This window comes from Pelecanus crispus, chromosome 2 (genome assembly GCF_030463565.1).
Source record: "Pelecanus crispus isolate bPelCri1 chromosome 2, bPelCri1.pri, whole genome shotgun sequence".
Classification (NCBI taxonomy): domain Eukaryota; kingdom Metazoa; phylum Chordata; class Aves; order Pelecaniformes; family Pelecanidae; genus Pelecanus; species Pelecanus crispus.
The window spans coordinates 352539-377286 of record NC_134644.1 but is presented as its reverse complement, the minus strand read 5'-3'; the positions used below and the strand labels follow the sequence as shown (position 1 = coordinate 377286).

At 55.8% G+C, this 24748-nt stretch overlaps 1 protein-coding gene across 4 annotated transcripts in view; it reads left to right on the top strand.

The window, feature by feature from the left end:
* Positions 1 to 24748, top strand: part of AGAP3 (ArfGAP with GTPase domain, ankyrin repeat and PH domain 3) — a 148952-nt gene that overhangs the window by 60291 nt on the left and 63913 nt on the right. For 3 of the 4 annotated variants that reach the window (XM_075704778.1, XM_075704777.1, XM_075704780.1), the window contains exons 3-8: positions 2599 to 2686; positions 2874 to 2959; positions 3313 to 3454; positions 5725 to 5859; positions 11996 to 12123; positions 22172 to 22327. In XM_075704778.1, the coding sequence (XP_075560893.1) occupies positions 2599 to 2686; positions 2874 to 2959; positions 3313 to 3454; positions 5725 to 5859; positions 11996 to 12123; positions 22172 to 22327 (735 nt within the window). The remainder of the gene's footprint in view (positions 1 to 2598; positions 2687 to 2873; positions 2960 to 3312; positions 3455 to 5724; positions 5860 to 11995; positions 12124 to 22171; positions 22328 to 24748) is intronic. The other variant, XM_075704781.1, reaches the window with a different exon arrangement.

The following is a 24748-nucleotide window of genomic DNA, read 5'->3' as shown; positions in this document are numbered from 1 at the left end:
GACGCCGGGGGCCGGCTGACCCCTTCCCCAGCCCTGGGAGAGCAGGAGCGGGCGCAGCCCGAGGCAACGGGCCGGGTGGGGAGAGCGGCCTCCGGCCCCCGCGCGCGGGCCTGGGGTCTCTTGGGGCGCCGTGCCCCCTGCACGCAGCAGGGTTCGTTCCCGGCGCTCGGAGGGGCTGGGCTCAGGCGGGCTGCGGACGGGGTGAGGGCACGGTGCGCAGCACCCGCTCGGGAAGGAGCTGGTCCTCGCTCAGCTGCGCGGCTCTTCCCTGAGCCGGCCGGCAGTGCCGTGTCCCTGTTCCCAGCAGTCGGGGCTCGCTGGAGCCGCGGGAGAGGGTTCTCCCGTGACAGCAGGCAAGCGGAGAGCTCTGACACCGCCATGCCTTGTGCCAGTTCTCGATACCCAGGCGACACCTGGAGAGAAGTAATGGGACTTGGGATTTTGATTTTCTTTCTTGTACCTGTAAGGGTATGTGCTGCTTTCATAAACACTATTAGCTTTTCAGTGCTGTGTGCCTGCTTGAAATTTTCACCATAAAGATCTTGTACTTCTGCCTGGGACTTCCTGTGCAGAAATACACAGGGTCTGTGCAGCACCTCGGCGGAGACGCTGGTATTTCCAGCGAATGCGGGCACTCTGCACGTGCTCAGTGAATCTCATGGTCTGGTCCAGTGGTGGGTTTCGGAAGGGTGCAAAGTCAGCGGTGCAGTGCCAGACACCTTAGTGTCCCTGTGCATTTGCTGTGAAGCAGCCCTGGGTACGTGGGGGATGTTGGATTTTCTAGAAACACAGCAGCCCCGTTCGGAGGTCTGCACGGGGATGTCTCTGGTGGCTTCTGTCTGGTAGATGTACCAGACATCTTAAATCCCAGTGAAACAGCAAGTCCCCACAATCCATGCTAACTAATCTCGGGGACGGAGAAGGAGGATGCCTACAAAAGCATTTGGGCGGATGGTATACTGGGCAACAGCAACAAAAAATCAGCGGGACAAGGCGTGAACCCTCAGTAGTGGAGGAACCCCCAGGCTCCGGGTTTTGCGGGGCGGTACAGGCAGGTGCCCCAAATGGCGATGTCGGTGTGTTGGACACCCTCCCCAAGGATGTCTTTATGGGAGCACTGGGAGTGTGGCTGAGACACGGGAGGAGGTGTGGGGTGCTCTAAAGCAGGAGTCGGTTATGTACAAGAAGATCCATGCTAAAGCCAGACTATCCAAAGCCAAAGGTGCTTTTTGGGAAGCTGTGTGGAAAAGGAGCGGGAGCTCGCTTTGCCCAGATACGGTGCGGTGCGGCCCTGGCTTGGCCGGGATGGCTTCCTGCGCTCTGCACGGTGAACGGCTGGCAGCAGCTTGCCCGCCTTCTTCACCAGGCAGGGTTTTGAGGTGCGCAGGCCTGTGTAAGAAGTGAGTTAGGAACGGCTCTTCTGGCTGCTGGCCAAGAGTGCCTCTCCGCAGGCCTGGGGCCTCGGGACAAGGTAGAAGAGCATGGGCGAAGGGCACCTCTGCATCGTCCCGGCGTTTCTCCTCCAGCTTCATCAGAGCAACGCTGCAGCTGAGGCTAGAGGAGCACGAGGTGGGATGCTCAGTAAAGCAAGAGTCCACTCCACGGCTACGTTGTCCCTGTGGATGTGGGGAATAGCTGTGGGATGTGAGCTGACCAGGTGGAAGCAGATTTTTTGCAAGGATGACAGAAGATGCCCCTTTATCCCAGGACTGCTCTCCCATCAGCAGGCAAGCGCACTTGCAAGCCCTTAAGCACTGGAGGTTTTTTAAATCATTGGGAGAATGCTGACATTAGGAAGAACTGGGTTGTCTGGCTGACCCTTCCTGGGACAGCTACGTGCATTTTGTAGCAAATATGTCGGGTGATCCAGACTGACAGCCCCCTAGCCTAGTGTGTTTCAAACCAGTTAAAAATTAGTGCTAGGTATCTTTATTTTTCAAATTGGTTAAAAATTGGTGCTAGGTATCTTTATTTTTCAACTCGATTAAAAATGGGTGCTAGGTGTCTTTCTGTGTAGGCAGCACAGCCAGCTCCACCGGGAAGCGTGTGCTCTGCTACAGCAGCGTCACTGCTGCAGCAAGGAGCAAGCGCTGTGCCTTGCTGCTGGTGTCGGAAGCAGCAGCTGTACTGAACACACGGCCAGTCCCTGCTCTCGTCCTCCTGGCAGGTGCTGTCAGGAGCTGTAACGCCCCAAAATTTGGGATGCGTGGGCTTGGAGAAGAGGGTTTTTTCCCTTCAGAGTTGACTGTGGCTTGGGAGGGCAAGCGTCCCCCCGAGGAGCAGGAGGGCTGTGGGAAGAGCTAACATGGCGCTGACGGGGCTGCGCCTGTTTGGGGGAGGACGAGGGTCCTCGCTGCCCTCCGTCTGGGTGGCCGTGCCCCAGTACCTGCTGCTCTCTGCCGACTGAGACCAGCTAATGCCCCCAGGCTTCTCACCGAGAGCCAGCTGGGTGGTGCCATCCCCCGTGCCCTCTCATGACCATCTCTGCCCGTCATGGGCACGTGCCTGGTTACTGGTGGTCTCGCCTCGCAGGGCTGGCCTCGTGTAGAGCGAGGCGTGCCGGGCGCGCAGGTGGCGTGACGCGTGCCTCTGTTTCAGGGCATCGTGGGGAACCTGTCCAGCGGCAAGTCGGCCCTCGTGCACCGCTACCTGACCGGCACCTATGTGCAGGAGGAGTCCCCCGAGGGTAAGGTCTGGTTTCCAGGGTGCCTGGGGGGTGGTCTGGGTCCTTGCTTCTCTCCCTGGCGCTAAAGGTGACCCCCGTCTCTGCGCCTTATCTGCCGCAGGGCTCTGCAGCCCCCCCTGGCCTTTGGTAGGGGGTTCCCTCTGCTGCTCCCCCCTCACTTGACCTGCTGCTTTGCTCTCTTCCCAAGGTGGCCGATTTAAGAAGGAGATCGTAGTGGACGGTCAGAGCTACTTGCTGCTGATTCGAGATGAAGGGGGCCCCCCCGAACTGCAGGTAGGAGACCTGTACCTCCCACAGTCCCTTCCCAGTGCTTCCTGCCGGAGGGATTGGAGGGCTCCCGGGGAGGGACCGGCCCAGCTGCCTCTTGGGAGCCCAGGCGCGGGAGAACACAGGACTCCGAGCCCTGAGAGGGGCTGCCCTGAGGAGGGGCTACCCCCACGGCGACCGGTGACCCCAGGGCCTCCCTGCGGCGCTGGGGAGCTTGTGCCGCAGGGCCTGGGGTGTGCGCCCGGCTGAGCCCAGCCGCAGCCCCCACGCGCCTGCCGTGTGGCTGCCTGAGCTGCAGCGCCGGGCACGGGGCTCCGGCGTGCTTGTCTGGGCTGTAACCGCCGGCGTGTCTCCCTCAGTTTGCTGCCTGGGTCGATGCTGTGGTGTTTGTCTTCAGCCTGGAGGATGAGATCAGCTTCCAGACAGTCTACAACTACTACCTGCGGCTCTGCAGCTACCGGAACACAGCAGAGGTGCCGATGGTGCTGGTGGGCACGCAGGGTGAGAGCGGGGCAGCCGGGTTTCCTCCCCACATCCTCCCTGCCTCAGTCAGGAGCTCTGGGGACATGTCTACACTGGCAGGAGAGCACAGGGTGCTAGCCCTGCGAGTGCGTCGGGAGATCCCAGTCCGTAAGCCGTACGTGGGACAGAGTTACTCTGTGGCCCCTAGTCTAGGGTCCTGGAGGAGCTGAGTAATTCCTTGTCAGACCACCTCAGCTCTCCTGCAGAGAGCTGCCTTACTTCATGGAGCCAGGTTCCTCCTGGAAATGCCCAAACCTGCTGTCATTGCCTGCCTTCCTCGGTTCTGCCTGCAGCAGCTGGGCCCAGGCAGGAGTCAGGGCCAGGGCATGGGAGGGTTTTCTCCTGGTGCATTGCCCTTCGTCCTCTGGGACGAGCTGCAGCAGGGAGGGTTTGGGGGGATGGCAGCTTGCTTTCAGCACCCCAAGAAGCGGCCTGAGCTGCGGAGCACCATCTCCCCTGAGGCGCTGCCAGCGCACGTGGATGGGGGAAGAGCAGCAGCAGCCCAGAACTGCCCTCCCCTTCCTCTCCCCGACAGGGCTGGGGACTGGAGCCAGCTGGGCCTGGGACGGAAGGGAACGGTCACGAAACCGCAGCTGAGGCTGCCGGTGGAGACAGGAGACGCAGTGCCTGCGGCCCCAGCTGGGCACCCCAGGCGCGCTGGGGCAAGGAGCTGCCAATGGAGAGGGGCTGTTGGGAGAGAGGGCAGCCCTGGACCGGGATTCCTGCCTTGTGCAGTGTGCGTTGGAGGCAGCATGGCCTCCAAAAGGCTTGCTGCAGGTGCCCGGGGGGCAAGGAGCGGCAGCAACGACGGCATTGCTGCAGGTGTCTGAGCTCTGCTCTTCCGAAATGAGTGTCCTTCCTACCTGTAGATGGTAAAGCACAGGCAGGAGGGAGCCTGGGGCTGCAGAAGTTGTCTGGATGTAAGGGTGACAGCAGAGAGCGGGAGCAGCGGACAGAGGATGCGAGGGAAAAAGGTCTTGGCAGGATCCAGTTCCTGGGCAGTGCAACCCGTTCTGGTGAAGAAGAAACTCCAAGGCTGGGAAGACCAGCAGTGACAGCGGGAGGGGAGTCTCAGGGGTGTCTGCTCTGGGCCCCAGATTAAGCATAGAACAAGTTGTTAAACTTCTGGTATTTAAAGATTGTGGAATTAATGTCAGGACTGAGTGATCCTGGTTCAGGACCGGGCTGGGGTTGCAGGCACGTGCTGTGGAGGCTCAGGAGCAGGGAAGAGCGACATGGCAGAGGGGCCGGTGATCACTGCTGTCCCAGACTTAGAGCCAGCTGAGGTCACAGCCTTGGCACAGTCACACTGAGCAACCCCCTGGAGAGTTCGAGGGGGACTTCTTTGCAGTGCAAGTCCCAGTGCTCCTTCGACTCCTCCTGAGAGGGTTCGCTGACAGCCCCTGCTTGTCCCTGGCATGTCTTCACGGAATCTGATTCCTCTTGGGAAGATAGTTTTTCCAAAACATGCGAGCACTTAGCAGCCATCTGGGATACAAATTAAGCCTATTTTTTAGTGTTATCCACCAAGGCCTCAACTGTGAGTACATCCTAGCAGATCTGTCTTTCCCGATTAACTAAGAATGATTTCTCCCTTTTGATTCTTTAATCTGTAGGATATGGCCGTGAGACCTAAAATGGTCTAGACCGGCAAATCCGTTTTACTCCGCAACTTAGGCGGACTTGCAGATGAGTGCACTCGCTCATTACAGCAGCCATGACCAGTGACACGTTGACAGAAGGCAACACTGGTAAATTCTAACGCGTGGAAACACCGTGCATCCTCATGCAGATGAGGCTGTAGTTGGACCCAGGGCCAGGCTGTTTACACCTTTGCTGCCAGAGCTCTGTCTGCTGTCACTGAGTGTCCTGTTGTCTTCAACAACTGCACTGTTCCCAACATGGTTGCATGCAGTTGTGGTGGTGTGTCCCATTCCTAACATCCAGGCTGCCTTGCCTTGCCAGCCACACCTCCCACTGGTTTCTGCCCTCTGTCTTCAGAAACATCAGTGGCTGGATGGTTAGGAGAGTTGAATAAGGTTAATTTAAAAAATGGTTCATTTAACAAATCCATTTTTCTACAAACACAGGACTGTAATCTAAGGCATTTATAGGGCAGGGGGTGTACTATGAAGGTTGGTATCTCAGTGTGTGAAGGGAGGGAGGGAGGTCAGGACTGTGCCGTGGGACCTGTGGATAGATGGGACACAGGCGCTTGCTTTTTAACCTCCTCTCCCTTTGGTTTCCAGATGCCATCAGTGCTACAAACCCCCGGGTCATTGACGATTCTCGGGCACGGAAGCTTTCCAATGATTTGAAGCGCTGCACATACTACGAGACCTGTGCCACCTACGGCCTGAACGTGGAGAGAGTCTTCCAGGATGGTAACTGCAGCTGGTGGAGGGTGTCCGGGAGAGACAGGGCAGCAGTGCTGTCCCGGAGAGGGGGCTTATGCTACCCAGACCGGCAGCTCTCAGTTAGAACGGTGTGCTGCCCTGAGACCAAGGGAGTTAGGCAGACGTTCGTGTGCAGTGCCATCGCTCTACGCATGCAGACCGGGTCCAAGGAGTAGGGCATGCTGTGTGCGTGGAAGGATTCCCGTGTGCGTGGCACGTAGGTGAACGGCACATGGATGTGGACGAGGGATCGCAGAGCAGGGCTGGGCAGCACCCTTCTTGCAGGGGCTGTCCTCTGGGTAGCCACGTGTTCCAGAGAGCAGAGAGGCTGCAGGGGACGGTTGCATCCCCGTGCTGGGCCTGTGCAGCACAGCAGTCTATATGAGCCTGCAGAGGACTTGTGAGGCTGCAGAGAGGGTTTTGATTGCCTTTCATGGAGGAGAGGAGGAAGCACAGCAGAACCTTTGGGTGTTAGAGACAGGGGAACAGCAACTGAACAGCCAGATGGGGCAGCTGTTCCTCATGAGAACAGTGTGTAGCAGAGTATTTCTGCTTAGACTTGGAGAGCAGTCTGTGTGACAGGGATGCTGTAGGTGGAAGAGGGCACCTACACCGTGTCCTAGGAGTTTGCAGTCTGCTTAAATAAACTGGGACCCTGCCCTGTAATGGGACTGCATATTCTCCCCTCCCCTTTCTCTACCTTGTCTTCTGGAGTGCAGCTGGGGATCTGTGTTCAGTGTGTGAGGAAGGGTCTGTGCAGAGCTGAGTGGCTGGGCAGGACAGAGTTGCTTTGGGAAAGGAGAGCTGTGCTGTTAGCGTTTGCAAGTGGAACAGGCGCATGGAAGAAAGTTTGGAAATAATAGTGCAACAGGACTGCCTGAAGGCAAAAATCCAGCTTGGTTCATTGCAGCACAGCAAGATAGGCTGAGGGCAAGGCACAGGACTGAGCCTGTCATCGGCTTCAAGTGCCTCCTTCATCCTCCGAGCTGGAGCTGGTGATCCTCCTTCCCCTACATAAGTCTGTGACCTTCCAGGAGTCTCCTGTTGCAGGGCTGAGGATCACACTCACCGTGCTGCTTTTCTTACGCAGAAGCATGTAGAGACGTTCCCCTCTCCTGCTGCTGGTCCACCTCTGAGATGGTCTGAGAGGTCCGCCCAGAGAGCGACCTTTCAAACTGTTCCGCCTGGCCCCTGGCAGGGAGCCCCTCAGCGTCCAGCAGCCTCTGCGTTGGTTTGGTATTCCTGGGGAATCTGGGGTGACCCTGTCGGGCAGGTTGCTTGTAAGTCTCCCCTTCCTCCTCCTCATGAGTAATGGAGGAGTGGTGGGAAGGAAGAGCTGGGAATAGTTGAGGATAGTGAATACTGCAGCAGACCTGGAAGGGGAGGATCTGCTAAATCAGTTCAGCGCATCTGAGAACTATTCAGGGACTTCCAGGATCAAGTTTCAGATGAAGCCGACTTGACAGGATGAGGTGTTTTCAGAGTGGGTAAGCGACTTTTCCTTATGAGCGCTGGTGGGTCCTGATGCAGCTGTTTTGGGATCTGGTGGAGTGCTGGAAGTCGTGGATTGTGTGAGGAGCTTGCCCCACATGGCGATCCAGTGACCAGCCAGACCTCACCTTTATATGGTTTCTCCAACACAAATTGCTCAGCCCAGATTGTGGTAGACCTGCCCCATGCAGGCAGGGGAAGATGTCGATTTTCCACAGCAGACACAGGAAGACTTCTCTAAGCAGTGCTCTTTGCTTTCACTGCAAAGGTTTGCTTGCTTGTCCGTGCTTGTGCAGAGCGTATGCTGCGCCTCTGTTCCCCGAGAGCCCTTCCATGCCACTGTCTTGGCTAACAACAAGCAATCGCTGACCTCTTTGGACAGCAAGTCGATATCGTGCTGGTCTAGCATGACAGCTTGAGGGAGCAGCCATCCTACCTCTCGGTATTCAGCTGAAGGCCGAGGCTAGCACTCTGCCTTCCCCAGCTGCTGTCTCTGCCCCATGGCCTGCATGGGGGAAGCTCCAAGAAGGAGAACCTTGGATCTTCACATTCACCGACTGTTCGGAGGTTCTCCAAGAATTGGGTGGCTCCAGCTGTTGTGGTGCCCTCCTTCCTGCTCAGGCAGGTGCAGCAGAGATCCTTCCTCCGTGCCTAGGGCAGTTCCTGGGTGTTTGGTCTGAAGCCAAGTTTGTGGTTGTGTTGTGCAGGGATCTAGACCACGCACGTTACGATGTGTGCCACTGTAATTGTGTTGAATATTTTGGAGCGGTGAAGGCTTTGTCCGGGCAGTCAGGCTTCTGAAGGTCACTGTGAAAAGGATGCGCGGCATGCAGAAAAGGGGTAGCTTTCTCCTTGCTGGTTTCTTATGTGTGGTCTGGCAAAAATTCCCCTGGAAACGCTGTTTGCTGTGTGGGAACTGCACTTCTCTCATCCTTTCCAAGTTGCTGCCAGCACAAGATGTTACCACAGTTACTGCTTCTGGGAAAAGATGGGACAGTCTGCCTGTGGCTTCAAATACTGCGAGGAGATGACCCTGGCACAAGCAGGAAGAGTGACACGGGCTGGGCTGTTTGCTGCAGCGTCCAGTGCCCGGCAGGCACCAGCTGCAGTTTCAGAACTTCACCAAGGGTGAGCCCGCCCTGAGGGGCGGGTTGGGGTGGTCCCTTCACTCACAGCAGAGGTGAGAGTGGGAGGTGAGGTGGGGAGGTGAGAGGCTGGTACTGAACATGCCTTCTGACCTCTTGGCTCTGGAGAGATACGGTTAAAGAGCTTTCTTCTCAAAATTGCCTCCGCAGAGCTCCTGTATGCAGGAATCTCCTAGAGTTTAGAGGATGCCAGGACAGTAGCAGGAAGCCATCAGGTGTGGGGCTGCCTCAGCTCTAGGGCTTCTTCATCTTAAGAATATTGCTGTACCAAGCAATGGTTAGAGAGCAAATTGTTGAGAGCCCCTTGGCAGTGATTATCAGAGAATCATAGAATGGTTTGGGTTGGAAGGTACCTTTAGAGCTCATCCAGCCCAATCCCCCTGCAGTGAGCAGGGACAGCTTTAACCAGACCAGGGTGCTCAGAGCCCCGTCCAACCTGACCTGGAATGTTTCTAGGGATTGTCTCGGTGTTGTTCCTGAAGAGGAAGAGTGACCCATGCCCAATCCTGGAAGGGCACAGGAGTTAGTTTGTTCCTGGCCGTCATGGTAATGGACAGCATCGCTATGTCCTCCAGGGCAGTTGAGTGATGCTTCTGAGGAACAGTTTGGCAGGAGAATTTCAACGGAGAGGCCAAGAGTTTGTACACAGGGGAGTGTGCAAGGCCCCATGACTCCATAAGGTGCTGCCCCACCCCGAGGTGTTTTCTGTAGGGTCCTTGGTGTGTCACTGGGGACCTTCACATGCACCTCCTCTCTGTCCAGGTACTCCTCCCAGAGCTGACCATTCTTGGTGGTGTCTGTAGAGGGATTTCTCCAGAACATCTAGGACAGAGTGCTGTGGTATGCTTTAAAATACCATGTGATGCTCAAGTGCTAATATGCACAGGAGCACTGTATGTGACATTTGGCAAACAAATGCCAAGCAATGTATCTGGGCAGAGGTTCTGTGGCCAGGGCAGGGCTCATTGGTTATACGTCACAGAGCTGCCTGTAGCAACCAAAGAAATTATGATAAGCAAGTGATCCCAGGTGCTGGCTTAGAAGATGATAGAAATTATCCTTGAAAAAGTCTGGCTGATGTGGAAGAGTGTGGAGGAACCTCTCTCTGCCTGGCAAGCAGAAATGTGAAGGCCGCCTCAAGATGCTTCAGTTAAGGGTTGGTGAGATTTTATCACCACCAGTGTGGTCTTGCTGGCCTCATGATTAATTCCTTTGTTACCACTAATGTGTGACTGACAAGGCAGAGCCTTTGCCAGGCTCTTTGCCCAGGACAGCAATTGCTGATGAGTTTTTCTGAATCTTTTCTGGCCTCCTCTCTTTTTCCCACTGGTGGTCTTCTCAACCTCCCTGTTTCAAGAGACCATTCTCACCTTGCCTCTTCCTCTAAAATTGGACCTACTTGTATTCTGGATATCGAGAAACCTCCTGCCTTGAATCTGCCTTCTCCAGTGAAGCTCTGGGAAGCTGTACTGAATGGCATAAAGTCCTCTGCCCTGGAAGGTGAAAAGGCTTTCTCTGTGGCCGTGCAGGACTTCCCTTCTCCTGCCACGTCCGATGTAGTTTGGACTCCACTCTGCGTAAGGTTTCTGGAACTGTCTGGCTTCTGCTGTGGGTGCTCGGATGACGTTGTGTGAAGTGGCTTTCTGCCTGTCGTGGCATCCCTGAAAACGCTTCCTAGGTACCGTTTGTCCTGTCGTGGGAATTTTGCTTTGCGCTGATGAACTCGCCTTCTGGGTCTGTGGGGATGTGGCTGGTCCCGCTGGGGAAGGCTGTCAGCTGCTGTACACGGGCACTGCTCTCCTGAAATCGGTACTTCCACAGAGCTGGGGAAGCTGTCTGGTCTGGGGTCTGGCCGAGTAGTTTTCATTATCACTTTGGCAGCACAAAGAATGATCCCCGCAGGCTTGCAGGGTAGAATAGGTCTTACCTGTCTTATTCTCTGCTGGGTAATTTCTGAGTTGTTCCTTCCTCAACGACTCCTCTGATGCAAGTGTTTGAATTTCCCCTGTGCCAGACCTGCCCAATTTCCATGTCTCCTCCCAGGCTGTCTTCTCTGTGGAGAAGCAGTGTGTCATCTGGGCTGTGTTTTGACCTGCCTAGGCTAAAGCCATTGTGTACCAGAGCCTGCGGGTTCCTGGGAGGTCAGCAGAGGACATGTCCCATCCCTCTAGCATTGCCAGTCCCTCGTATTGCCTCTCCCAGGCAGCCAGCACTTGGGGTTCAGGGGTGCTGCAGAGCTGGGGTGCCTGAGCTCGCAATGTGCCTGGCCAGTGTTTGCAGGAGAGATGGTTTACGCAGTGAACAGTGGATAAATCTGGCCAGAGGAGAGGATGGAGGGGAGGACAGCAGGAAGAAAGCAGGTTAATATGGTCTGTTTGGTGGGTGTAGGAGGGGCTCCTGCTCTTGATGGGGCGAATATTTAGCTTGGGAGTCTGGACAGACTTTATCAGACAATAAAGCCCAGCTTTATCAGACAATCAGGCAGCAGCGGTGGCCCAGTAGGCCTTCACCTGTCTCTGTACAGGCTGTGGCCCTGCAGCTGTGAGGTGGCAGGATTTTGCAGTTGCTGTCAGCATCTGACTTTTCCAAATGGGTTCAGTCACACCACATGTATGGTGCGGGGTCTTCTATCTTCCTGGAAAGAGAATGTGGCAGCTCCTTTATTGCAAGGGTGCACGATATGAGGCATGCTGGGTTGCATGTGTGGTGTTCCCAATGCATTCAGTCGTGTTCATCCGAAAGGTTGCTCCTTCTCTGATGGTGGGGGTACCCGGCCAGTGTGCAAGAGACAACAAGGAATGGCGATGTGTTCTGAATTCCCCAACAGCCCAGCTTGTTTGCTGTCGTGCTCTTTGCTCAAGACTTTTATTTCCAGAAAAGGTAGGAGATTGGGAAGGTTGAAATGCAATTTTGGGCTGTTGGCATCAGGCAGTGAGGTCACAGGAACTGGGAGAGTTGTTACTCGTGTTAGTTTTTGGAACATCTGGAGACCCTGTGGGTCACAAGGTCCCAGGCTGATGGAGGTGGCATTGCCCAGGCTATTCAGTTTGGTAACTGGCTCCTGTAGCTGCTGTGAAGGGGTGACTGACTCTGGCTGTCCAGGGATTCTTCTGCGGCAGCCCAGGGCTCTGGGTGGCTCCTTGGTGTCACATCAAGTCACTGCTTGGTGTGAGACCCAAGAGACCGGGTGGCCTTCGGGGACTCAGTGTGACCAGCATGGGAAGCCTGCCCTGCTGCCTGCTGGAACAGCCACGGGCAAACGCTGTCCCTTGCAGCTGGGTTGCATGGCAGCAGCAGGCAATGGGGATTGCGAGGTTGGGTGTTCTGCAGAAATCCTCCCTGTTAATACAGGGTGGTTGCAGTCTGAGCCCCAGACGTTGGCATCAGTCAGGTGAAGGGTTTGGGTCTCACTGAAGCCCTCCAGAAATGTGTAGGTGGAGAAGGTTTCTTTCCGGACTCTGACCCTGTCCTTTTCTCCCTTCTTCCAGTGGCTCAGAAGGTGGTGGCTCTACGGAAGAAACAGCAGCTTTCCATCGGTCCCTGCAAGTCCCTGCCCAATTCACCCAGCCATTCATCTGTGTCTGCGGCCTCCATTCCTTCTGTTCACATCAACCAGGTGGGAAACGGGAACAGGGGAAGGCAGGGCCCCCCCAGGGACCCCCATGCTTCTCCACACTCCCTCAGGTCACTCACTACACAGCGCGTTTAGCCTAGCTTTAGGCTTGCACTACAGCCCTGGAGTAGCTTTTGGAAAGAGCAGAGTAGCTGTCACCCTGGAGCTTCTGTCCATGGCCCAGAACAGCTTGATGCTTGCCCTGAGGTCAAGCTGCGTGTCTAAACCATTGGGTCTGGCTCACGGTCTCCAAAGATTGTGGTGCGCTTCTGCAGGCACTGGCGGCTGAGCCGTGAGCGGTGTGCAGGGAAGTCCTGGGCAGAGCAGGAGGTCTGTGGAAGGGGCCTCAGCCTGGCTGCCCTGGCCAGGCAGGCAAGCCTGGGTGGACACAGCTGCCCACAGTCCTGTTCCCCCTGGAAGCGGGAAGCCGATGACCTTCCATGCATATACAGGTGGGCTTCTTAGGGGATGTGGAGGGGCGAATTCAGTGGCGAACTGAAGGAGCAGCACAGAGGAGGAGGAGGTTCTCCTCTCTTCTGCCAGAGGAAGGGCTCTGTGCTGTTCTTCTGGCACAGTGTTAGCTTGGCAGGGACTGCCAAGGTCTCTGTGCCGGGAGGATTGCGAAGCCAGAGGTGTTTGTTCTGTGACTCTGGAGAAGCAGAACTGACGCAGGAGGGGCAGGTCAGAAACCAAAGCAGGCTGGCACAGCGAGTGGCGAGTGAAGGAGATCCTTCGGGCAGCCACCTGATTGCATTAGGGCTTTGCTGCAGTTTCTAGCACCCACACAAATGCTGAGCTGGCTCTCTGATAAGGCAGGTGAGGTACTGGGCTCTGCTCCTCCTGGGGGGCACTCAAGCCAACAGATTCCAGCTCTGAAGCACCTAGCACATGAAATCACAGGATCTGTAGCAAGGACTTCAGGAAATCTGTCTGTCTGGCTTGGTGCTGTCAGACTGAGGAACAGCAAGTGTAGCAGCTGGGTTCATGAAAGAGGGGAGATGACGTAGCCAGAGCAGCTGTGAGCCTCTCAGTTGCCTCAGCAGTGAGCAGTGCTTGAAATGTTTTTTTGCGGAAAAGAGTGGCTAAGAACTCAGAAGAGCATGTAAAACTGAAGAAAATGCAAAGCAAGTTTAACAAAACAAATTCCACCAGACTGACACTTTTTTCATAAGGGGATTGGCTTTGAATCTTAGGGTGTAGCTGAGCCTCTCAGTCCTGGGAGGACTTCTGGTACAGCACCACGGGGGAGATTGTTCCTCTACAAGCCTGAGTACAGTCTGCAGCCACTGCTTGGACCCTTACATAATTTTTAAATACCCACGTGAAGTTTATACCCGACTGTATAGGCTTCTAAAGTGGGGTTATGAGTAGGTGTGTACAGATTTTGGCAGAGACCTGTGCTGGCTGCCTGGTGCTCCAGGTCACCTGGACACGAGCAAGTTCAGATGAAGTCTCTGTGTGCAAGCGAATAGGCAGCTAGAGCTCCCTGATGAAGCTACATAGCTTTCTGATCGGAGCTTGTTTGTGTCCAGCGAGCTTGGGATGCAAGCAGAGTGAGCACAGCTGCTTGCAAAATGTACACAGCCATAGCATGCCCTGCAGTATGTCTCGATATGGCTGCTTTTTGAGAAGTTTAATAGGAGGCATTCAAGGTGGAGAGCAAAGTCCAGGGAAAATGCAGATTTGAGTGGTTTTGGTAATTTGAGGATTTTGTTAGCAGACAAATTGTAAACAGTCAAAGACTGGTTGGGAAGGAGAGGCAGTGTGTACTGAAAGGGGGAGCGGGGTGGAAGATGGCCAAGGGCAGCGTTCCTTAGGGAGGAGCGGAACACTTGTTTAATATTTTCTTCAGTGTCCAAAGTATGAGAAAAGTCCTAACAAATATGTACTAATGGCACTTGCTGTGCTGGGCAGCGTGTTTGTAGCGAGGATAAAAATGTGTTCCCCATGTGAGGGGTGTGGGGATGCCAGACTCCTCAGTCTGATTCCAGTCACTCGAGTAAGTATGCCTTGAAACTGGTGTAGGAACAGCAGAAAGTGAGTGGGAGGGAAGAGAGACCCTGACACAAGAGGAAGTTAAGCACTTGGCTTGTTTAGCTTAGGAAAGTGAAGGCTGAAATGACCAACCCTGAGCTCTAAAATACAAAGCTGTGAAAGGAAAGAACTTTTTAAGAGAAGATGGTGCCAGAACAAAAGGGGTGGATCTAAGACTGGCTGTGGGGAAGCGAAGTTTGGGCATCAGAAGAGGTTTCTAACTGTGTGTCATGAGCTTTGTTAGAGGTTTTTGCTCAGAAACGTCCCTACTTTCCTTCCTGCAGAGTACCTTTCAGCCCAGTTTGCAGATGATGTCTGTGGAGGTGAACGCTGGCTCCTTGGCTCCGAGGCAGGACCTTTACTTTCAGCACCTTGCTGTGCTTCTGGGGCTTTGCCGCAGGGACCTAGGTAGTTCTGGTGGGAAACCAGAGCTGTTGAAGGGAAGTAACACAGCATGCAGCTAACAGGAAATCGCAGCTGACTACGAGGCCTTTCTAAGCAAGAAATATCTATTGATTGCCTGGGTTGTAGCCATGTCAGCAATAATGATAGGCCATGTCCTTCTGGAGCTTCCGCCCTCTGTCCTCCCTCCCCCGTACATTCTCTCTGCCTGTCCCTCCTGTGTCATAGAATCATAGAATTGTTTAGGTTGGAAAAGACCTTTAAGATCATCCAGTCCAACCATTAACCTACACTACCAAGTCCACACTAAACCAATCAAGGGTAGACTAGACTAAACCATGTCCCCAAGTGCCACATCTGCCCGTTTTTTGAACACTTCCAGGGATGGGGACTCCACCACCTCTCTGGGCAGCCTGTTCCAATGCCTGACCAACCTTTCCATAAACAAATTTGTCCTAATTTCCAACCTAAACCTCCCCTGGCGCAGCTTAAGCCCATTTCCTCTCGTCCTATCGCTAACTACTTGGGAGAAGAGACCAACACCCACCTCACTACACCCTCCTTTCATGCAGTTGTAGAGAGCGATAAGGTCTCCCCTCAGCCTCCTCTTCTCCAGGCTGAACACCCCCAGCTCCCTCAGCCGCTCCCCACCAGCCCTGTGCTCCAGACCCTTCCCCAGCTCCGTTGCCCTTCTCTGACACGCTCCAGCACCTCAATGTCCTCCTTGTATTGAGGGGCCCAAAACCCCTCCTGCGCTCAGCAAACCAGGAGGCCACAGTGAGGATCAAAGTTAATTTCTGTTCCCTGGGTCTTCTGTGGCTCAACCACAAAACCTTTTGGTTCCCGGTGACCTGCTGCAGTAATCTTTGCCGTGGTGTTTACACATATCTCCTCCACTACAGAAACCACTTCTCCTAAAAATAGAGCATGAAGTAATGGAACTGGTGAGTGATCGTAAAATGCTGTGAAGTATTTCCCTGTTCTCTCTTGGGCTCAGGAATGAGGTTCTGGAACTGCTTCCCGCTCTCCTCAGAGAAAATCCAACTGGCTTTGAGAAACACAGGTTCACTGATCCCTGGTTTCTAACGTGGACCTGGGCAGAGCAGCTCACGCACTCTGATGCACATGGGCTTGCTGCCCGTGCGGGAGGACACACATCCCATAGTGAGCACGGTGACAGTTGTTGCAGGCAGTATCGCAGCAGGGGTGCAAAAGAGCCCTGAATCGCTGCTCAGGAGTGCACTGCGATGGTGGCGATGCACCAAATGGTATGATCTCCAGCACGAGCTGGAGCAGCTGTCCCTAACGCAGGAGAGCTGGGTGCAGACAGCTCCAGAGTCCTGCTGGGCACTGCTCTCCGGTCTGGGCTGCAGAAGTGCTGGAGCCTCTCGTGGGGCTCGGTGACGGTGGCCTCGCTCCTGGGAGGTGTCCTGCACTCCTGGCACTGAGATAGCCTGTGGGTCAGCTCTGGGAGGAGGTGGCCAGACTGTACACTGTCAGGAAGGACGAAAAAGAGAGTGACAAGGCCTTTGCAGAGTAGTGGCTGTGTTCTGTCTTTTCCTACCTGAGGGTATGGGGCTCTTGCCAAGGTTTCTTACTTGCCTACACAAGTTAAGAGAGCAGGAACTGGCACAGGGAAAAGGATCTCAAGGAAGGGTTTGGGAACACAGGATTTAACATGGAGATGAGATGGAAAGAACCCAGACAAAGAATACAGTTAGGAGTTTTTGTTTGCCTTGTACCGCAGCTAGGTGTTGGTGTACGCAGGCAAGACACACGCACTGGGACGGAAGGATCTCTTCTTCTTCTCAGTACCACTTGTGGGAGCAGCAGGACTGGCATTTGCATCTTGAGTGCTGGGCCAGGAGGAGCCCCTGGGAGCCTGTACGCCGCTCTGTCCTTGCAGGGCCTGGTTTTGGGTGCTGAGGTGTTGCCTGCGGCTGCTGGCCGTGTGTGGTGGCAGCGTTGCTCCGTCCCTTCCAGGTAGTTACGGCATCTCAGGGAGCATTTCATTCCCCTTAACCGGCTGCCTTTCTGAGGGCTGTTAGCAACAGCATGCCCTTCCCCCTGGCTCGTTCCTCTTCCCTTCTGCCAGTAGCTGTGGCTGAGGTCTGCTTCCCTTCGTAGCTTTGAGTCCAGAGAGACAGTGGTGCCGTCTGAGATGAGAAGGATGTTCTGCTTGGTGCCTGTCTCCTGGCCCGTGCAGGCGGGGAGAGCTCTGTCTTCTGGAGCTGCCAGTGAAGGCAGCACTTGTTGTCTGGGAAAGGGAACAAGTGGTCCCCACAAAGGGTCCCTTACGTCAGGCAGGCGCTGGGATCCAGCCCCGTCTCTCGTCCTAGTTCTGGGGACATCTTTTCTGGAAGTAGTTTGATGCTACTAGTTGAGCGAAACTAACTTTTTTGGAAATGGACATTACTTCTCCGGTCTCCTGACAATCTGGCCAGTCCATTGCAATTACTGGTAGAGGAGACACCCCAGAGGACCCTGGTGATTTTGTCACCCATCTGTCTGGAGGACTTTCTTCTCCTGGTGTGAGATGGTGGCTGGTTTCCAAACCTTCATGGTTGTGCCAGCTTCCCAAATGGGCAGGGCTCTGCGACAGGCGTGCCGTGTGAGGTGTTTTGGTGTCACTGCACAGTGGATGAGCCTCTTTATGTCACTGTTCTTGAACCAGCCGAAGGCCCTGGTTTTACTTCTGTCTTTGGGAGTTCTGGGGTTTTTTGCTTTTATTCCACAGCGGTGCCTGGTGCTTCACAGGACACTGCTCACATCAAGGCAGAGAGGAGGGGAGCTGTAGTAACAGGTCGGCTGTGGCCAGGGTTTTCCACCAGCACTCACAAGTGTGCCAGACATGCTCGTCAGGTCTGTGACCCCAGGTACCACGTTCAGCATCTCGCTGGTCCTCTGGCATGGCAGGAGCCAGGGCCAGCCCTGGGAGTCGGGCACGCGCCCTCGAGGACGCCAGGTCTGTCCCTTGGGCTTTCCCAGCAGCTTGTGGGATGCGGATCTGCACCCATTTGAACAGACACTTGGGATCCCCAGGGCCCTGCAGCCCCCAAGGAAAGCTCTTGCTTGCCTGCTGGTTCGGGCTCTCCTCTCCTGTGTCCTGCCCGCACCAGTCACTGGGCGAGCAGGTTAGATGGGTTTGGGAGCCCTGTTCCTTGGCTTGGCCTTGACTTCCACCCTGCTCCCTTCTGGCAGCTGCCTGTCCCTTGCCTGCGGGGTGTGGGTGGGAGTTTCTCGGGCCAGTGGATGCTTGCAGTACTCGCAGAGTTATTCCACCTGATTTCCTTATGGTTGCTACCCCTTTCTCCATCTTTCTTCAGGGACTCAGAGATGCCTTTAGGAGTACCCCAGGCTGCGGGATGAGTCACCGTTGCCTGTTTGCTGTGGGATGGAATTTTGTCTTTCTGCCAGGGAACTCGTTCCCAGCAGCTGGCAGGAGGTAACACAGGCACCCCACGTTGAGCTTTGCAGGCTGATGGAGTGAACTGCATAGTCCCTGAGGCCTTGGGAGCCGCTGCTGGGCCCCGCCGCTGCCTGGGTGCCCGGCCATGCCCGGCCCTGCTCAGCTGCCCTACTGGCATGGGGCTGCCCAGCGCCATGGCTTCACTGATGGCCTTGGCCTGTGGGCCCGCACGGGCTCTTCCGTGACACTGGGAAGTGTGCTAACCGAGACTTTAGTAAGAGCAGATGAAAGGACTGGAAACTTAAAGTTTGCAAGTGAAATGAAACACAAACTGCAGCTCACCTGTGCTCGGTAATGAGCACTTCGCTGCCTGTCGCAGCGCATTTCAGCAGAGTTCAGTCAGCGCGTGTGTGTCAGCAGCTGAAGCAACGGGCGCTTGCATTTCCTCACGGAAGCCCGTAGCCCGCTGAGCTCGCGATGCCCTCCATTTCATGCTCTCTACTCTCCTCTGGCTTCTTCCCTGTTCTGGTGCAGAGGCTGAGTCAGTGGCTGCTGTTTGTTTGCACTCTTCCGTTCAGAGCCCTTCCCAAATTTCACTCCTTGTTCTGCCTCGTACCTTTTTATGCAAAGAGTTACTAGAGCTTAACTTCAGCTGAGTTCTTCCCTGCTCAGGCGCCCTATGGTACCATCGATATTCTTTGAAGTTCACGATATCCACCCATTACATACTAACGGGAAGGATATGTCCTGCATGTTTTTTACTAAGTTTTCAGCTTCTGCTGTGTTCTTAGATTTCGATAGCAACCATAGGTGGTTGTTCAGGTGGATCAGCAAAATAGCTGCCGGGAGCGAAAATGAGGTATTTGCCCAGACCTGACATCTTGTCAGGGTTGTCCCGCATCCCTGCAATTTGTTCTGGGTCCCTGGGTCCCCTACTGAAGTCTTGGAGTAGTCTGCTTCAGCTGAAGGTGCGGTGGCTCAGGATTGCCTGTGTAGCCAGAGGCTGCACTGCTGTCTGCCTTTAGGGGAATTTCTCCTCTGCCCCCAAACTCATGGGATGGCCCCAGCCCTCACACTAGCCTTTGTAGCTTGGTGCAGGTCATCCTTCGGCCCCAGTACCTTTCCTGAGGTGTGGGTGTCTGTGGGACTCCAGCAGGCTCAAATGCTTGTGTCCTTCGTCGCTCAAGAAAGACGGTAACCTTGACTTGTCTCCAACACTAGGCAAACTTATGGGCCGAGGAAAGTTATTCTGGCCAGGCAAAAATTACAAACGAGGTTACAGGGAGTATGTAAATTATAAACCGCAATTTAGCAAGATTTCTTCCTAGGAGCTTTAGCGTCCATCAGCTAACATCCGTAGGGTTTGTCCCAGCTGCTATGGCAGGAGCTCAAACTCTACAGCCTCTTCTGAACTGAATCCTTCCCTCAGTTGTAGCTTCATAGATGTGCTGACAAGGTTACTGAAATATCAAGGGCTTAGCCAGGAGAGTGCCTCAGAGTGGTTTCTGGACTCCTGGCAGCTTTGCCTGGCTCACCCTCCTGGGTAGCAGGTTCTCTGTGTTGCAGCATTGACCATCTCTTCCCTCACACTTTGGATCTTTTTCTTCTTTTGACATGGTTCACACATTATGCATCAATTACGTACTGATTGTACAGGCATTGTTATGCCTGATCCTAAACTTGAGCTGTCTCAGCAAATTCTCTTCGACTTGGTAACCCTAGCTTTCTGCATCTGTGCCTTCATCGCAGCACTTGCAGAACGCTTCTTCATGCAGTGTTGAATCCATGGTTTGCAGGAGCTGTCTCTGTTAATGGCTCAGAAGTCACTGGCAGGGTGGCACATTGCTTTGCTTCTCCATGTCCCTGGTGGTCCCCTGTCCCCTGGGACATGACAGCAGAACTCCCTCGTTCAGCCCAGGGTTCATCAGCTGGACAGCCTCCAGAGAAGCTCCATGGCAACGTTCACTTCTCCGGATGGAGTGCCTGGCCTCTTTTAGGCGCAGAGAAGTACAAGCAGACCAGGTGCCCACTCATTCTGCATTTCAGGGTGCTAGAAGCTTTCCTGTCTCCAGACAGGCTCGGGACAGTCTGAGTCCCAGACTTGCAGGGAGGCCCCTGCTCACAGCAAGGCTTCCCTGAAAGCCACGGAGCAGCCACGTGGCCTCCGGCTCCTCGGTTTGAGCCACGCGTGCTGCCAGGCTGGCGGCAGGTAGGAGCTCAACCTGATGAGTTCCTTTTGGTACGAGGCTCCCTTTCCCTGCTGAGCCATCAGAGAGCTGGGCAGGCTGCAGAGGATCTGCCATTGGGTGCTGCCCTGTCTCCAGCATGGGGTTAGGGTCTTCCAGACCCACCCGGAGGCAGCGGCCTTCAAGGACGTTTTGTCAGGGCAGCTGCCTCCCCACGGGCTTCACCTCCCTGCTGTGGAAGGCTGTTTTGCTCTGACTACGGGCAGCAGATACCGTGCTGCAAGCAGGCCTTTGTGGAGCTGCTCTGCAGGCTGGGGTAGCCCTGGCAAGTAGGGGCACTGTAACTTCCTAGAAACAGCTGTCAGCTCCCTAAATGTGGCTGCGAAGGAGGTCCATCTCAGAGTCCTTCTGGAGCAGGATTTCCCTGCAGCACACCTAGCTGCCCTCAGTCAGAAGTCCTTTGGTCTGCCTCAGAGAGGAAGAAGTTGAGCTGATTCTCGGATGGCTCTTTCCTCTCTTAAAAGAAGTTCTCTTTTGTGTGTCTTATCTCCTCTCTCTCATCAAGAGATGAGACGGTCCATAGCTTGAATGAAAGTTGCACCCCTTCTAAGAGACTGGGGTGTGGGTCGTGGTTGCTGCTCTGCCTGCATAGCTTCTTTTCACACTTCCAATGTTTCTTAACTGCTTGTCTCAGAATAAGGATCCAATCCCACCGGGCACAGCGTGTGCACGCGGGTGTTTTCCCACTGAGCACCTCTGGCAGATCCTCATCCCGCTCGTGCTTGCACTTTCTGCTCTAAGCAGTAGGTGGGAGTGGAGGAAGTCCCGGGGCCATCCAGTGCCGCTGCTCTGTGAGCCTGTGAGCTGGGAGGAGGCAGGCTGCTCCCTGCAAGGGGAGCCTTCTGGGGGCAGCTTCTTCAATGTATTTTTGAAGTGCTGTTCAAAGATCCGCAGACCTGCCAAAGAGAGCTCAGGCTGCCACGTGCCTCGTTGTAGTAAGATGTCCTAGGCTGTAGATCTGAAATGCTTTTGTGCAGGTGTTGCTCTTTGGGACCTCTTGTAAGCACGTTGTTGCCCGCAGAGCTTGCGTGAGCAGAATGGGAGTGAGCAGCTACTTGTCTGAAAGAAAAGCGTCGCTGAGATGGTTGCACAAACTGCACGGTTAGATCTTCCCCTCTCCCTGAAGTCGAGCAAGTTGTTACTGACGACGCAGTGTGTTGTCCCACGTGTTCCCAGACATGGGCCACTGCAGCCAAGGCCATGGTGGTCCACAGGCACGAGAGGTGTGTGCCACCCTTGGGGTCTGCTTGGGTAAACCTCAAACCAGTGGCGGAGATGCATTTTACATAGAGCATGGGCTTGGCGTGTGGCACGCTGTGCTTCAGGACCCTGGAAAGGCGAGGGCCTGAGTCATAGGGACACACATCCCCGTTGGTACCGTAGGTGTCGTCGTGAGGCAGGGAAGTGACCAAGCGGGACGTGGAGCCCGGCAGGCTCTGGGCTGTCTCGCCGCTTCATGTCAGATGGCCTCTGTGGAGAGGAGGGTTCTCACCAGCAGACTGTCCGAGGGGTAGCTGCAGCGGTCCCGTGTTTTGGACAGGGAGCATGCTGAAGTACCCCAGCCATGCCCCTCTTCTCAGAGAGCCAGCTGCTGCTCTTCAGGGCTGCGTGCTTCATTGCTGCCTCCGTGCCTTTGCTCCAGACCTTTGTCTGGAAGGGCTTCCCTGGGCCGACAGCCAGCAGTCGGGTGTCTCTGTCCATTTGCTGCTCTTCACTGTCGATTTCAGAACTTTAACATTTTACCAGTGGAAAAACTAAAGCAGAAAGAAGGGAAACAGCTTTCCCAAGATCCCCCGTTGGGCAGGAGCAGGGCATGGCATGGGATGTCTCCCCTGTCCCAGTCCCGTGCCGCGCTTCCTTGCCCCCGGTGCGCAAGGCTGCATAGGTGGAAGGTATTTCTGCAGTCGTGCCCCCGGGGAGCTGCCTGTCTGTCTGACTGTCCCGTCTCATTCTGCCCTAGGCCACCAATGGTGGAGGGGCCTTCAGTGACTACTCCTCCTCTGTGCCCTCCACACCTAGCATCAGCCAGCGGGAGCTACGGATTGAGACCATTGCTGCCTCCAACACGCCCACCCCCATCCGCAAGCAGTCGAAGCGGCGCTCCAACATATTCACGGTAAGTGACACTGGGGTCGGAGGATCTTTGGGATGAGTTTTCTGAGGGTCAGGCAAGGAGAGGGGAAGGGAGCGGATCCGCAGCAGTCTCACCCCCCAGGCTTTCGTGCACTAGTCTCTAGGTGAACCTTGCTGTGCTGGCCAGGGAGGGGCGGGTGGCAGGGGACGCAGAGTGGGCGCCTGGGGGGTCTCCCCGCAGGAGTGTGCGTGCGCAGCAGGGAGGGAGGGAGCCTTCTGCGTGTGTAGGGACCATGGTGCTGAGAGCTGCTTCTGATGGGTGTGCGTGTGCATGGAGGAGCACCTGAGAGCAAGCCACTCCTTGCACACGTGGGAGTGTGCATGGGATACGTGCGTGTGTGTGTGAGCATGTACGTGAGCAGAGCTCCCTGATCTTCACTGGGGAGAGCTGCGCTTTGTGCGTGCACAGCACCAGTGACCTCTGCTGTTCCTCTCCTTGGGGCCCTGTCCCCCGAGCGTGGCACGAAGCCCCTGGTGACTGGGCCTCCTCTTTGGTGCCAGCCGTGCTGTGCAGAGCCCAGCATGTGGCACTGGGCCCCACTCGCTCCAGAACCCAAACCCCGCGTCTGTGTGACTTGAGCAGTGCGCCTGGGAACTGCTGTGGGGCCTGGAGGGAGGGGAGGCATTAGGGAGCCAGCGAAGCTGTGGGCCCCAGGTGGTGCAGGGTACGTTTGCAGCTATTTTCTCTGCTGGTTAAATTGCAGCCTGCCTCTCAGCACGCTCTCACACGACGCACACACCCGTCCACGCAGCGCGCACACAGTCCTGCCCACACACTCACCTTGCTGTTAGCGCAGCCCACGAGTTTCCCCTTGCTGTTAGCGCACACATACTCCTAGTCCCCATGTCTAGCGTAGATAGCCTCTGTTCCCCATGTAAATGTGCTCCTCTCCCCCTGGTGCCCCTGTAAATGTGCTGGGCTCAGGCCTCTGTCCTCCTCCCCATCTAAATGTGCTTTCCAGCCACCATTGCTAAGTACACCCGTGTCTGCTGTCTGTGGAACTGGCCACCACAAAGTCCTTGTATGTGTTGCACCATGTCACCCTCTGCGAACAGCTGCCATTGCTCTGGACCCAGACCACATAAACTCACGATGTCCCATGCCCCATCCCTCTCACTGCACTATTGGCATCCCAGATTCCCCTGACTCCTCATGCTGGGAGTGCACCCATCTTCCCCAGCTTCTGACATGCTGGAAGCATCTGCTCTGATGTCCTGAATGCTCCGTGCGCTCCCCACCATTTGCATCTCATACACCTCCCAGTTCTCTGCACGTGTTCCCAGCCCCTCCCCAGCACACGTGCTCGCCCCCGCTCCCTGCGCTGCCTGGCAGGTAGGCTGTCCCCCGCCAACCTCCTCCTCCCAGCACACACCGCCCTTTGCAGCGGATCCACTGCTCCTGACGCATGGTTGTTTCTTTACTAGCCCTCCCCTCCTCTGTGTGCTCACGCCTCCCTGAAGATGCCCTGTAGGTCTCCTGTTGTCGATGGTCATGCTTACTGTTGCACTTCAGTGCTGATGGATGCTTTTCCTCCCTCCCCGCCGTTTCTTTTGCTCATGCTTGCTGCTGTGCACCAGTGCACGTGGGCGCTCATGCACTGTCACCCATCCTTCTGCTCGCCTGCGTGCCGACGGGTTCTGGACTCGCCGTCAGCTCATGTTCACGCTCTCTCACTCCTCCTGGAGCCCCATGCTCAGCTCACTTGGTGTGGGCGAACGCTCGTGGCGGGAGGAGGAGGGCGGCTTGCTGTGGGGCTTACGCTTATTTGCTGTGGACGTCATCATCTGTCTAGGGCTCTCACTTGCTCGCTCATTCTGGGCTCAGGCTTGCTCACTCTCGCTGCGGGGCTCACCTGTGCTCATCCGGGCTCGCGCTCGCTCGCCGCGGTGCTGGGGCTCACGCTCACTTGCTTGCTCTTGTGCTGGTGCACATACATGGCTCACATTGAAGTCTTCACCCCATTTGGTTGTGGCAGCAGCAGCAGCTCCCGACACCTCCTCCCGCAGTGGGACAGGGCCAGGAAGAGCAGAGAAGGGAAGGGAAGGCTGTTTTTCTGCCACTGGCTTTTCCCGGGCAGGCAGCGTAGGTGTAGCCAGCAGCCCCCCGTCCTCGTGGTGTCTCCCAGGTGGGCACGGGCCTCTCCGAGGTCCAGCGTAGGGCAGGGCCGTGCTCCGCTCAGCTCTGGGAGCAGCTGCAGCCCCAGTCCCGAGCTGTGCCTGGCTCCTTCACGTCCAGTCCTCCTCCTCCTCCTCCTCCTCCTCTCCTCTCCTCCTCCTCCTCCTCCTCCTCTCCTGCTCTTGCTCCCCTCCTGCTCCCCACCCCGGATCGTGCCCTGCCGCCGCAGAGGCGGGGTCTGCGTGCCGGGGGCCAGCAGTGGAGGCAGACTCTGCCCGAGAGGCGCCC